This window comes from Daktulosphaira vitifoliae, unplaced genomic scaffold (genome assembly GCF_025091365.1).
Source record: "Daktulosphaira vitifoliae isolate Bord-2020 unplaced genomic scaffold, ASM2509136v1 Scaffold_80, whole genome shotgun sequence".
Lineage (NCBI taxonomy): Eukaryota > Metazoa > Arthropoda > Insecta > Hemiptera > Phylloxeridae > Daktulosphaira > Daktulosphaira vitifoliae.
In genome coordinates, this window is record NW_026099649.1 from 26,183 (window position 1) to 41,321 (window position 15,139).

General features: G+C 26.8%; 1 protein-coding gene across 1 annotated transcript; it reads right to left on the reverse strand.

Moving 5' to 3' along the window:
• Nucleotides 1-9,140: 9,140 nt before the first annotated feature.
• On the reverse strand, nt 9,141-13,047 carry LOC126909025 (uncharacterized). The gene is made up of 7 exons (XM_050691387.1): nt 12,719-13,047; nt 10,810-11,136; nt 10,580-10,638; nt 10,146-10,547; nt 9,855-10,082; nt 9,555-9,785; nt 9,141-9,489 (listed from the first exon to the last, which is right to left on the reverse strand). The coding sequence occupies exons 1-7, from the start codon at nt 12,801-12,803 to the stop codon at nt 9,379-9,381; spliced, it is 1,443 nt and encodes a 480-aa protein (XP_050547344.1). The 5' UTR covers nt 12,804-13,047; the 3' UTR covers nt 9,141-9,378.
• Between the last annotated feature and the right edge of the window lie 2,092 nt (nt 13,048-15,139).

The window sequence follows — 15,139 nt, forward strand, 5'->3', positions numbered from 1 at the left end:
TAATATTTAATATATATTAACGAGGTTAACTATCTCTACGCCAGCCATGGTTTTACGCTGAGCCTTCACAGTCTTGTTGATTATATTTTGAATATAGATAGACATATTCTTATGATTTTATTTTGACAAGTTTAGAGTGAGTTTTAAGAACATCGATATCGACTACAGGGATTTATCGAAAATATTGTAACGTGACAAAAATTATCTATTCATTTTTTTGTCTATTTGTATATATATATTTGTGTTGAGCCGAATGCGTACTGGTACGCTAATTTTCGTCTTATATTTAACTTAACTANTTAATTTTCGTCCGTAGCGATGTGGTTTTTTTTAGTTGTGTGCGTTACAACTAATTGTTTTTTTTATATTTTTTATTTTTTTTATAGTGAGTGGCCGCTAAATTTATAATGTAATTTTTTTTATTGGCGTCGGCTGAACCTGCCTTCGGTTTCTTTAGCCCTTCGGGGCTGGTAATGTATATTTTTGTTTTTAATGTTTTGAGCCAGAATTTGTTTTTTTTTATTATTATTAGCGCGCCGTGCCATAAGCACTTNATTTTTTTTTTTATTAGTGCGCCGTGTCATAAACACGTGTGGCGAGTTTTTTTTATTTTATTAAATTTTTTTTAGGTGCCTCTATTTTTTTTACTTAGGTCCGCAACATGACAGACATGTGGCAAGACCAACTGTCATGTTATATATATTTTTTGTGATTTTTTTTTATTTATAGGTAATTAGGTACATTGCGTGATGCATGTATACATTTTGGTACAATGTGCATTTTATTCCGGGGTGTCCCAACGTCTTGTAAGCTAAGTTTAACTGTCTACAATCAGTCTCTTACTTGGGACGTATACCCGCCGTGCTTAGCGGCAATACCGCGATTAATAGCCAGTGTGTACCCGAAGACGTTCATCGTATTCTCTAATAATAAAAGTGTAGGTGTAATTATTTCTTTTATTAATATCTGTTTTTTTTTTATTATTTCTCTATGTTCCCCTTTAATTTGTAGACGAGAATTTTTGACCGTTCGGTTTTTTGCCTCGTAGTAACTTAATTTTTTTTTGTTTTTTTTATATAAAGTCCCCTTAATTTAACTTAACTATCATCTTATTTTTTTTTTGCGTGTTCCATCCTCAATAAACTCGTGTATTTTTTTCCTTTCAAAAATCAACTCCCCTAGTTTATAAGGTACGGGCAACGGCCTTGTATAAGGTCATCCCTCATTATTATGGTTATGTGACAACTGTCACGNTATAAAATATGCTAATGCATATTAATCTTAACGATACAATTTTTTTAATTCTCATAAAATTTTCTATTTAATGATGTCAATTTCAAACATGCCAATTAAGCTAAAAGTTATGGTAAAATAAATTTTTATTTTTTTATTATAAACATTTACAAAAATCAACTTTAAACGATTAAAAAAATAGGTTAAATATATCATTTTTTTTATTATTGACACATTAATAATCAAAATCAGTATTAATTTAAAACAATTTTTTTTTTCTATATTTTATTTTTTTTATATGTAAATACTATTTTTTAATAATATTAAAACTTAAAAGTGATAGAAATAGTCTAATTGCACATTTGAAAACATCGCGAAATGTTGATTTAGAATATTATATTTTTGTTTTTGATGAAAGTTCCTTGTAGTATAGTGTATAAAACTTATAACTTTGTTAACTGTTAAACTTTATCAAAAATGACCAAATCAGTATATATTTTTTTATTTAGATGCATGTCTTTATCTATCATTTGGTTTTTTTTTATAAATCTAATCCTTTTCCTGTTCACAAGAGAGATTCAAAATGATAACTTTTTTTTTTTAGTTAAAGTAAATCATTAAAATTAATTCAGTTCTGGATATTTCAATTGTAGAATCTTTTTAAATACCAAAAGTTACTGAGAAATGATTACTGTGATTTTTATATAGCATTGCTTTATACAAGGGCGGTCAAAACTATAAACATGTGTATTGAAACTAGGACATTTTCAATTTAATTTTTGAAAGTATTCCGGAAATACTGACATTTTTATGTATATCTTAAATTAAAGCTTATGTAAAATACTTTAATTTGAAAAAAAAAATATTTGACTACTGGATTTGTCTTCATATTAAAAATGACTACTGTATTCAAGAATATGCTATTTTTATATTAAAATTTATGTTTTGTATTTTATTTTTTTTTAAATACTTGATAAGGGGAGTACAGATTTTCATAAATATTATATAAATAAAAAATTGATATAGCATAGAAAGTTAAATTTATTTAAATTTTCTAGCTTTTTGAAGTCGAGAAAAATAATTTTGAAATTTGAACTAGCTTAAATATCCAAAACTACTACTATTCCGAATTGCAAACTAATACAGATAAAAGTATAAATAGTACGTATTTTATCTTCATACAAAAGTATATAAGTGCAATATTGTGTCTTATCTTATAATGTAAATTACATAATATAAATACACTAGTATGTAAACATTCATGTACAATAATACTGAATTAAACTATTCCCTAAATTATGTTAAAGCTACTACTCATCAAAACTATCATTATTCTTCCAAAAGAAATGCAATAGTATTTAATAATATAGAGGGTATATCTCAAATCTCAAATTGAATACGTTCTTAAAATTGGAACTTTTGTTTCAGTATCCAAACTATCTAATAATAGATTTCTCTATATATTTCTCCCAAAAAGAAATAATTGTTCAGATAATAGAGTCTCATAGAGTCATAACTATTGGTGATATTTTTATTCAAATTCAACGTCTTATCAATCCAGCTAAAAAAGTTTTAATACCTCACATCTGTCCATCCATACCTAATGAAGTTATCGTAAAAGCAATTAAAAACCTTGGTATTATCCCTGTGTCTCATATGACAATAATTAAATTAGGTATTAACATGACTGAGTTCAGCTATATTTTCAGTGATTATACCCAAATCTACATTAATCCTTAAGATGCTAAAAAGATTTCTAACTCAACAACTGTAGTTCATGATGGTACTCAATTGAAAAATCTTTTTCAGAGGATAATGTCTGAAACGCATTATTAACCCACTCTTCAAATCATTCTTACTAACGGAAGACTTGTACTGTTAACAGTTAGAAAAACTGGAACAAATTATACACGGATACGTCTAAGATGGAAGAAGGAATAGGTTTGTCTATTATACTTGAAAACTCCTATAAAACCTATAAGTTATCAAAATATTGTTTTATATATAGCTGAAATATATGCTATTTTTCAGGCACTTGACTATATTCAAGCAAACAATATCAAAGACTGAATTATCTTCACTGATTTTCTCAGCTAATCCATTTAATTCAAAATTTTTGGTTAATTTAATTGAAACACAGTTTATTTAATCAACCACAAAGGTATATCTATAAAAATAATATGGGTTCCAGGACACCCATCAATCCATTCAAGAGATCAAATCAACCATTTATACAAAATGTCTAGTCTTATGGTAATAAGAATAGAAAATTAATGAGATTAAACTACACGAAATAAAACGAAACATCCAAAAATGTCCATGTCTTGATATATCATACAGGCACTAAGTAATCATAGACAGGCTTAGAATTGGGAAAATACGCCTAATCCATGAATCAACCCAGCTATTTAATGAACAATTGTATTCCACCAATATGTGAGATTTTTGGAGTCTGTCAAACATATTCTCACAAATTGTGAAGAATATATACATCAGAGAGAGATTCATGGGACACCTCATCACTTTGACCAAAGTCTGAAACAAGACCATAACTCTGTTTCAAAGATAACAAAATTTCTTCTGACTACCAAACTAGTTGACTTAATATAATATTGGTGTAAGTAAAGCGCTAAAAACTAACTGAAAATCACTTTCATTGTTAATCGAATCGAATTATGTAAATAGCTAATTTATTTTAATATGGTCCAAATATATATGTAAACAAGCCCAATGCCCTTTTTTACTATAGCTCCTTTAGTTAAACAAAAAAAAAAATATAAAATTAATGAAAAGTTTGAAGTACAACTGTGGGTCTTATAAATACTTTGGGTTAGAAGAAAAATTAAAAATATCATTACTGACAATTTAACTGAGGACAATATTTTATTGTTATTCAGTATGGATGGCTTACCTTTATACAATAATTCAAGTTACCAATGCTGGACCAACATAAGACTAATAATACAAAATGATTATGAGTCACAGCCTTTTATTATAGCTGTTTATTGTGGTGATTCTAAACCTCATAATTTTGATGAGTTTTTGAAATATTGTATAACTAAATTTCATATAATAATTCAAAATGGTATTATTAATCAGAAATTGCTTTCATCAATGTATCACTCTTGGCGGTCATTATCTTTCTGATATAAATTTTAAAACTTTATACATAAAATGTCATGATGTACTGAAAAAAATTAAATAAACTTCATAAATATAAGTTGCTTCTTTTTTTTTAAATAGACTTTCAAAACTGCACTGCTTATTTTGCCGCACCTGTATGTCGAATGAAAGATGTATATAAATACTACTTCTTAAAAATACTACTACTTAAAAATTGTATTTTTCTAAATCAACTTTTCGCGTTGTTTTCAAATCTGGAATTAGACTTTTTCTAATACTTCTAATTTTTGTATTATTACTAATTACATATAAAATAATAATTAAAAGAAAAAAAACCCAGCACTGTGGGTTCGCAGCATAGTGGAGACGTTGCATAGTTGGGTCCAGTATAGATTTAATTTAACGGTGATTAAAATCACTATCATAAGAAACGCTTCGATGCAAATCTGTAGATAGTGTTTAATTTTATAAAATTGATGGATAATTGCAAAAGCAACATCAACTTCTATTAAAATAANACAAAAACAACATCAACTTCTATTTCCTTAATTTTACCCAGATTAGTAATTCTTTTAATTATGTATTATATCATTTTTTAAATTAATTGTTTTCAAATAATTATTGATTTTGATTTTTAATATGTTAAAAGTAATAATTTTGAACCTACTTTTTATTGTCCTTTAAAGTGAAAGTTTCATTAAAAAAAAAAAAAATGATTATATATCTAAAAAAACCAATAAAAAAAAAGTTATTCAATTTAGTCTATTACAAAAAAATAAGGCAGTGTATTGCCCTTATAAGATATTTTAAAATAAAATAAAATACAAAACCCAGGATTTTAACACAAAAATAGCATATTTTTGAATACGGTAGCCATTTGCGCATAGAAGATAGGTCGTCGGGACAAATTTTTTTTTTNTTTTAATATGAAGACAAATCCAGTAGTCAAATATTTTTTTTTTCAAATTAAAGTATTTTACATAAGCTTTAATTTAAGATATACATAAAAATGTCAGTATTTCCGGAATACTTTCAAAAATTAAATTGAAAATGTCCTAGTTTCAATACACATGTTTATAGTTTTGACCGCCCTTGTATAAAGCAATGCTATATAAAAATCACAGTAATCATTTCTCAGTAACTTTTGGTATTTAAAAAGATTCTACAATTGAAATATCCAGAACTGAATTAATTTTAATGATTTACTTTAACTAAAAAAAAAAAGTTATCATTTTGAATCTCTCTTGTGAACAGGAAAAGGATTAGATTTATAAAAAAAAACCAAATGATAGATAAAGACATGCATCTAAATAAAAAAATATATACTGATTTGGTCATTTTTGATAAAGTTTAACAGTTAACAAAGTTATAAGTTTTATACACTATACTACAAGGAACTTTCATCAAAAACAAAAATATAATATTCTAAATCAACATTTCGCGATGTTTTCAAATGTGCAATTAGACTATTTCTATCACTTTTAAGTTTTAATATTATTAAAAAATAGTATTTACATATAAAAAAAATAAAATATAGAAAAAAAAAATTGTTTTAAATTAATACTGATTTTGATTATTAATGTGTCAATAATAAAAAAAATGATATATTTAACCTATTTTTTTAATCGTTTAAAGTTGATTTTTGTAAATGTTTATAATAAAAAAATAAAAATTTATTTTACCATAACTTTTAGCTTAATTGGCATGTTTGAAATTGACATCATTAAATAGAAAATTTTATGAGAATTAAAAAAATTGTATCGTTAAGATTAATATGCATTAGCATATTTTATAAATACTATTTACAGTAAATTTATCAGAAAAGCTCAATATTTTTTTGCATTTTTATCGTAATAGATAACTTTAATAGAATTAATAGTAATAATTTTCTAGTATCTTTTGGTATTTGAAAAGTTTCTGCATTTGAAATATTTAGAACTTAATTAATTTTAATGATTTACTTTAACCAACTGAACCAATCAAAACAAACAAAACGGCTGATAAGAACCAATTGTCTCCCCGACGCCTTGTCGCCTGGCTCGAACAATTTGTGAAACTTTAAGGAGTAAAACACGCAAATATTAATAATATTTATAATATTCGCACTTATCTATGTTTCTTTTCGTAAAAGTCTGAATTAATCTTGTATTAATTTCTCAGTTCAGTGTTAACAATTGTTTGTAGGATCTGTTTGTTGTATCTTGTGTTTATTTCGATTAATTATATTTATGTATGTATCAGATTTTAATAATTAATACGCTCTTTTATTACCTCGATAATATACGTCGTTCATAAAATACACAATTAAAATGGATTCTCTACAATAGGTCTACGTGTATTATTATTTGATACTTTTCAAACTTTTTTATATAATATATTAGGTTTTACTAAATAACATTGAAAGGTTACAAATATTATAAAAAAATCAAACTAATTGGCCGCATCGAAAAATTTGTAACTTTCATGACGCATTGAAAAGAAAGGGTCGCCAACCCACTGGGCGAGACAATGTATTTTCGGACCACAGTAGGATTTTGAAAAAAAATTAAATATTGTAAATTAAAAGCAATTTAAGATAAAAAAAGAAATATAAAAGGAATAAAGATTAAAGTTGATGTCCGTTGAGTCGTTGATAGTCGTTGTACACCAAAACCTCGTGACAGTTGTCACATAACCATAATAATGAGGGATGACCTTATACAAGGCCGTTGCCCGTACCTTATAAACTAGGGGAGTTGATTTTTGAAAGGAAAAAAATACACGAGTTTATTGAGGATGGAACACGCAAAAAAAAAAATAAGATGATAGTTAAGTTAAATTGAGGGGACTTTATTTAAAAAAAACAAAAAAAAATTAAGTTACTACGAGGCAAAAAACCGAACGGTCAAAAAACCTCGTCTACAAATTAAAGGGGAACATAGAGAAATAATAAAAAAAAAAAACAGATATTAATAAAAGAAATAATTACACCTACACTTTTATTATTAGAGAATACGATGAACGTCTTCGGGTACCCACCGGCTATTAATCGCGGTATTGCCGCTAAGCACGGCGGGTATACGTCCCAAGTAAGAGAATGGTTGTAGACAGTTAAACTTAGCTTGCAAGACGTTGGGACACCCCGGAATAAAATGCACATTGTACCAAAATGTATACATGCATCACGCAATGTACCTAATTACCTATAAATAAAAAAAAATCACAAAATACATTATAAATTTAGCGGCCACTCACTATAAAAAAAATAGAAATATAAAAAAAACAATTAGTTGTAACGCACACAACTAAAAAAAAACACATCGCTACGGACGAAAATTAGCGTACCAGTAAGCATTCGGCTCAACACAAATATATATATATATATATATATATATATATATATATNAGAGGATATTTTTAATATCTTCCATTCAATGTTCGTCATTTTAAGTTCATCAGACTTTGTTGTAGCCCACAATCCACAAGCATACAAGACTACTAGTTTATCAGTACTTTGTAAATAGTAACTTTTGTCATCTATGATAAAATCTTCAATTTAAATATGGTAACCTATTCAAAATAATATCTGTTTTCCACAGCTAATCTTAGTTATAATTCTGCGTGGTTATTTGCATCATTGTTAATATACAATGCTCGGCTTTTAAAAATTATCTACTCTCCGGAAATTATAATCTCCAATATCACTATGTCCCCTCTATGCTAATCTTAGTTACGTCCATGTATTTTATTTTATCCTCTTTTATTTTTAATTCGATTCTCCAATTTTCTAATAAATTTCTTGTAGTTACTTAATTAGTTTTACTAATATTTTACTAGTAATGGATCTACCATCTATAGAAATTAGACAAAAATAGCTATGGAAAAAAGAGCATTTATGCGAAAAAGGGAACGACTTACAAACAAAAAACTTAATATAAAGGCGAGAAAAATATTTTGTCGAATGCTATGTCTAAAGCGTATTATTATATGGCTGTGAAACATGGACCATCAATGAACAAGATAAGAAGAAGTTGGAAGCCATGGAAATGTGGATATGCATGAAGATTGTCGAAAATTAGCTGAACAGAAATGAAAAGTAACGTAGATATATTAAACAAAATACGAGGAAAAAAGGAATCTGTTAAACACCATAAAAGAAATAAAGGGTCACCTACTGAGGCACAATTCATTTATGACAAATATATTTGAAGGACAAATAAATGAACACAAAGGTAGAGGCACACCAAACAACAAATGAAAGAATGAGGTGTAAAGGACATCCTTACAAGGCATAAAAGATGAGCTTAAACAGTATCATGTAGCTAATACCTGAGAACAATAATTTACTAATAATAATAAAAAAAAATTATATATATTCTGTCAGTAATTGATTGGTTTATGATAAAAGGATAACTCTGCATATTATAATATATATATACTGTTTTTTTTTTCGCATAAAATATTTTATTGACAAAAACATAACTTAAATATTTATACCGAGGAAAGGAAACGATAAGACAAGCTGACTGTAGTCGATACATAGACACGAAAAGACTGGCTTTTAACAGAGAAAACCAGACTTGCAAAGACAAGTCAAGGCCTTTAGTAGAGAAGAAAAAGATAAAATATCATTATATATCTAATTTTTCGAGAAAAATAACTGTTTAAAAGTAAAATATTTTATTTATAACCTGTCACTAATTGAGATTTTAATCATAAACTGATCAATCTGTATATGATTGTAAGTATACAAATTTTTAATTGAATAAAATATTTTATTTACAAAAAAAAATTTAAATATTTATTTTACATAACAATATTTATTTGTTAATTTTTTACTGGAGTGTTTAAGGCAATGCGACGTTTCCCACAATGCCCATAACAAAATATTACATCCTCTATGGAAAGCGGAATTTTCCCAAAAGTTAGTGATATAGTGACATTGTATGTTATTGTAAATATACTCAATTTGTTTTTTTCGTAAAATATTTTATTAACAAATACATAACTTCAATATTTATACTACGCAACAATATTTTTTTTTTAATTTTTGACTATAATGTTTAAGGCAATGTGACGTTTTCCTACAGTGCCCATATTAAATATTACATCCTTATAATAAGATATGTTTTTTTCGTCTCCAAAGACATTCTTCTAAAATAATAAAGTAAAATTATAATCAATAAAAGTACTTTTCTTATTAGATTAAACTTTCATACTAAATCAAAACTAAACGTTTGGTAGTTTTGGGTATCAACTATAGACCCACGCTTAGCCTTATGATTGTACCATCTAATATATCCATTAACTGGGCCAGTAATGATAGGAGGTTTTATTAACTCATTTTTTATTTTTATTTTGATAGCCTTTGGAGGATCAATGGATGCATCCAGACGAAATGTAACAATCGTTCCTCTTTTTAAAAATCCAAATGCAGAGATTATATCTTTCTAATAAGCAAATTAGATAATTAAAATAAATTATGATTTTAGTACTATAAATATTATAAGATTCCATACAGATAAAAAATCGTATCGCAATCCATTCAAAAGTGATGATACCAATCCATGTTGATTATCTTTATAAACCCAAGCAAGGTATCCAACTAGGCGATTATTTTCCATGTAAGCTTTTTCACGATCGCCCATAATTTCAACATCGATTGCAAGGGGCGGCGTTGATGAGGATAACGAAAACCGTACTGTTTTGGAATAATGAATCAAAGATTTTTCACTTATTATATCATCCTAGAACAAAAATAATTAAAATATTTCATGATATAGTACAATTTTAAGTTAAAATTCCCATACTAAATCGAATTCGTAGTGTAGTCCATCTAATGAATTATATAAACGACCTTTCATCATATCATTTGGATAATTTAAAATATATCCTTCTAACCGACAAGGCATAGTAGTCTCATTATTTTCCATTATATTAGCTTCCTCAGCTCTAAATACAGACGCTATATCAGAAGAAGCAGCTGTTAAATTATCAATCTTAATATGATCGTTCAATGTAAATTTTGATTTCAAGGGTGGATCCGAATCAATCATTCCGTGATATTTGTAGGAACCCATGTAGTTTTCCAAATCTTGTAAGATTTGGTCGACAGAATTTCGAATTACTTTTGAAATAATTTTGGTAACTTCTGAATTGTTTTTTGTCTCTTCAGAAGCATTGTTAATTTCTTCCGAATCTTTTAACAAAACCTCTGTAGTACTTTTTTTANTTTTGACAAAACCTCTGTAGTACTTTTTTTAGGAGTTGTGTCATTTTCAACTAGCGAGCATTTGGAACACCCTAAGAAAATCGAATTAGTTAGACATATAAAATTATGAAAATATAACCCAATACATCTTGAGTAAAATAAATAATGTCGCGTGAGTCATAAGTCAGAATGCTGTGGATATCAATACTATTAATTAGGATTAGAATATAAAATTTTGTATTTCAATACAAAAACTTTTTTACCATTTTCAATCTTTCCCATTATAATAGTTTCCTCATTTTTTCGTGATTCAGAGGCTATATCGGTATTTGCATCATTTTTATAGGAACTTATCATCAAGTTTTCCAAATCTTTTTTAATGTTATCAGTAGAATTTTGAACTATTTCTAAAGCTATTTTGATATCATTCGAGGTATTTTTAATTTCTTTTAAACCATTTTGGATCTCTATATTTATATTTTTTATTTCATCTGTTACATTTTTCATTACTTCCAAAGTCTTTAATAGAGCCTCCAGGGTATTTTTTTTTGTAGAAGTGTTTTTTTCTACTAATGAACACTTTGAAGACCCTAAAAAAAATGAATAGGTTAACGACTTATAAAAATTATTACAATATAATCCAATACATCACGACTGAAAACATAATGTATTTGTTATATTGTTATCTAATATATTTCACATGCCAAATAATGTATCATTGTTTTTAAATTTGAGAGCTCGTTGTAAAAAAATGTCAAAANAATTAACAACTGTGATTGTTAAAATTATTAAAAAAAAAGATTCCTGAATCATAATTTTACTTAAAATAATACGCTTTTTTAAAAACAAATTTTTCAATTAGTCAACTTACCTTTTAGTAATGCTAAGAAAATCTTATAAATANTTTACCTTTTAGTAATGCTAAGATAATCTTATAAATATTATAAAAAATTTGGCTTAGTTTAGTTCTTACAATTGTTATCAATACAAGTTATCAGTTAGAAAATTTGTATCTAGTATCTATGGGTCATTACCATCCTGTATTAAATTTAGAAAGCCCCATTAAAACTAATTGTCAAATAAACACTTTAAATTTATAAAGCCTTTTATGACACTATTGTTAGATCGCTCAATTTAATACACTGGAGTAATGTATTTTCATTGGGCAATTTTATTCAGTTCTTAATACTGTTTTACACAATAACTTTTCGCTATATTATGTTAGTAAACATAATTTTTCTATTTAGTTTAACAAGGAGTTGCTCACTCTAATTGATGAAAATAATAAAGCACATATACTATTTTTAAAACAACTGAATTATCATTGTTTTTAAATTTGAGAGCTCGTTGTAAAAAAATGTCAAAAAACTGTAATAATTAACATTTTGAAAAAAACGCAGAATAGTTGAAAAACTAATCCACGGTAATTTCAGAGATTTATTAATCGTAAAAATGATAATAAATTGCTCAGTATAATAGCCAGGATAATAATACAGACTCTATAGCCAATTTATTTTAAAAATAATTTTTCTTTGTAATAAACGAACAGCATTTAATTCGACATAACAAATATTATTTTATTCAACATTAGTCAACAATTATGTTACAAATAGCCATTATATGTAGGGCTGTTTATTAGGAATAATAAATGAAATATAAGTTGATTTTGCTTTTGGAATAATCCACCAATTTCTTAAAATTAAACATTATCTACGGATTTGCATCGAAAAGTTTCTTATGATTTGTGATTTTAATCACTGTCAGATATAATCTATACTTGTCTCAATTATGCCACGTCCACACAGTGTCGCGATATTTATGGGAGAGTATGTCTCGTAGTGCCTAGTGTTTAACATTTAGCACCATAATATTTTTTTTTGCTCAACATTAGTCAAAAATTATATTATTAGATTTTGATTTTTAAATGTAATCTGATTGTTATAATTGTGTATATACTATAGTTTATCTTTACTCTTTTTTTACTACAGACATTTGTTATTAGTAAAAAAAATTTTTTAATTAAAAAAAAAATGCTAAATGTCTCCGGGAATCGAACCCGATCTATAGAGCGTGAGACATACGCGTTACCAACCGTATGACCTACACATTAGTTAAATCGGTAATCCCATCATCATGACCTCCCCTTGTAGATAAATTTCAAATATACTTTACCTGGTGTATCATTCTTTTTCTTAAAAAATCGCATACATTTACGTAAACTCATGTACAATGTGTTCTTCGATTTCATTATCTTCATAAAATATCACTTGTTCATTGATTTATACCACTTTAGAAAAATTAATATTGATATCTATGTATTATAAACAAATGTGGAGAAAAGTAACCATAGTAATTAATTATTATTTATAAATTACTGTCTAAGAAGGCAGAAATTTATGATAATAAACCTCAACACTAGAACCCTTCAGTTTCAGTTAATTCAGGAATATTTTAGCTACGAACGAAGCTGAGAAGGTATTAAATTGACTAACGCTCTTTTTTTGTTTTTTATTTTGATTAATTTTTTTTTTTTTTTTTTTTTTTCTTGTAACATCACAACTAGTACAAGATATTACGCTCAAAGTGAAAAAAATCGCCTTTAAAAATTAAAAGTTGCTTAACTAGCTTTCTCCATATAGGCAATAAAAATCTATTATAGTCTTATTGCGACCAAATGTCGGTTGGGTTGGGTTTGTAGTCGGTCTTAGAATTTCGCTCGGATAAAAATTTATTTTAGTTGTTTGAATAATTTGTTTTTATAAAAAAAATCATATTGGCTTATAGAATTTGTGGTATAATCCATGGGAAGACATAGCTATTTAATTTAAAAATTATTCTTAAACCTGATATTTACATGAATTTTTTAACATTGCATGTGGCTATAAGAATATTATGTTCATCAAAAATGTCTNATGTGGCTATAAGAATAATATGTTCATTAAAAATGTCTGAACAAAATGAAAATATTGAATATGTCAATAATCTGTTGCTTCATTTTTTTTCCATGGATCTGCCAAGATCGTGGGTTTAATAACCCCGAAGACCCTAGTTATCACAATAGGGGTATTTAACACGAACCACTACTTTTAACCAGTTATGACTTCAGTTAGTTTGTACCGGTGAACCTTGCCAAATCTGCTTACATATTATAGTACCCCTGATGGCCTTTAATATACAATAAAAATGATTTAGTAGATCTAGTTGAAGGCATTACCCTCAAAAATAGAAAAAAACGCCCTCGTTCCCCGTAAACAGGGGAAATCTCCCAAAAAATTACAAATTTAAAAATCGCTAATTTTCGATATTTTTTCTATTTTTTTTACTTAAAATTGCCATAACTTTTTTAAAAATGAACGAATCAATTTAGGTTCTTTTTTTATAGATACCTTAGACATTTACCTATCATTTTATGTATTTTTATGAACATTTGATCCTTTGACAGCCCACAGGAAGGGTTTCAAAATGGTAACTTTTTTACAAAAAATTATCTTTTTCAACTAAACTTTCGAAAATGTTCCGGAAAGACTGATACTTTTATATATATCTTAAATTAAAGGTTTTGTAATATACTTTAATTTGAAAAAAAAAATTTGACCTCTGGACTTGTCTTTATGGTGAAAATGACTACCGTATGCAAAAATATGCTATTTTTGTGTTAAAATTCTGGGTTTTGTATTTTATTTTATTTTAAAATACCTGACAAGGGGAGTACAGATTTTCATAAATATTATATAAATTCAAATTAATATAGCATGGAAAGTTAAACTTATTTAAATTTGTTTACTTCTTTTAAGCCCAGAAAAATAACTTTGAAATTTGAACTAGCTTAAATAGCCAATTTTTTCATCTCAGCGTATCGACGTACGGTTGCTGCAGGTTCCAACCTGCGTGTGGCAATGAATTTTTTGGTAACATGTTGCTATACAAATCATTTCTAAAAAAAAGTGATTAAAATCACTATCATAAAAACGCTTCGATGCAAATCTGTAGTGTTTCATTTAGAGAAATTGGTAGATTATTCCAAAAGCAACATCAACTCTTGTTTCTTTGATTATATCCTGAGTAGTAGTTCTTTGATTTTAAAATATAATATATGAATAAATACTAATTATAATTATAAAATTTAGTATGAAATTGTGATTCAATAATTTAATATTTTAATTTATACGGAGAAAACGTCGCGAAAAGTTGATTTAGAATAGTATATTTTTGTTTCTGATTAAAGTTCCTTGTAGTACAATGTTTAAAACTTATAACTTTGTTAACTGTTATAACTTTATCAAAAATGACCAAATCAGTATATTTTTTTTTATTTAGATGCATGTCTTTATCTATCATTTGGTTTTTTTTTATAAATCTAACCCTTTACCTGCCCACAAGAGGGATTCAAAATAATGATCTTAACGATACAATATGTCAAAAGATCACAAATCGTATCTAGTCGAAGACATTACCCTCAAAAATTGAAAAAAATTCCCTCGTTCCCCGTAAACGGGGGAAATCCCCCAAAAAATTACAAATTTAAAAATCGCTAATTTTCGATATTTTTTCAATTTTTTTTACTTAAAATTGCCATAACTTTTTTAAAAATGA

Coding starts and splice junctions, on each gene's coding strand:
- LOC126909025 (XM_050691387.1), bottom strand. CDS start 12,803: ATGAAGATAATGAAATCGAAGAACACATTGTACATGAGTTTACGTAAA. Junction 11,137..12,718: donor GAAAAAGAATGATACACCAG/GTAAAGTATATT, acceptor CATTTTTTTTAG/GGTCTTCAAAGTGTTCATTA. Junction 10,639..10,809: donor AATGGGAAAGATTGAAAATG/GTAAAAAAGTTT, acceptor CGATTTTCTTAG/GGTGTTCCAAATGCTCGCTA.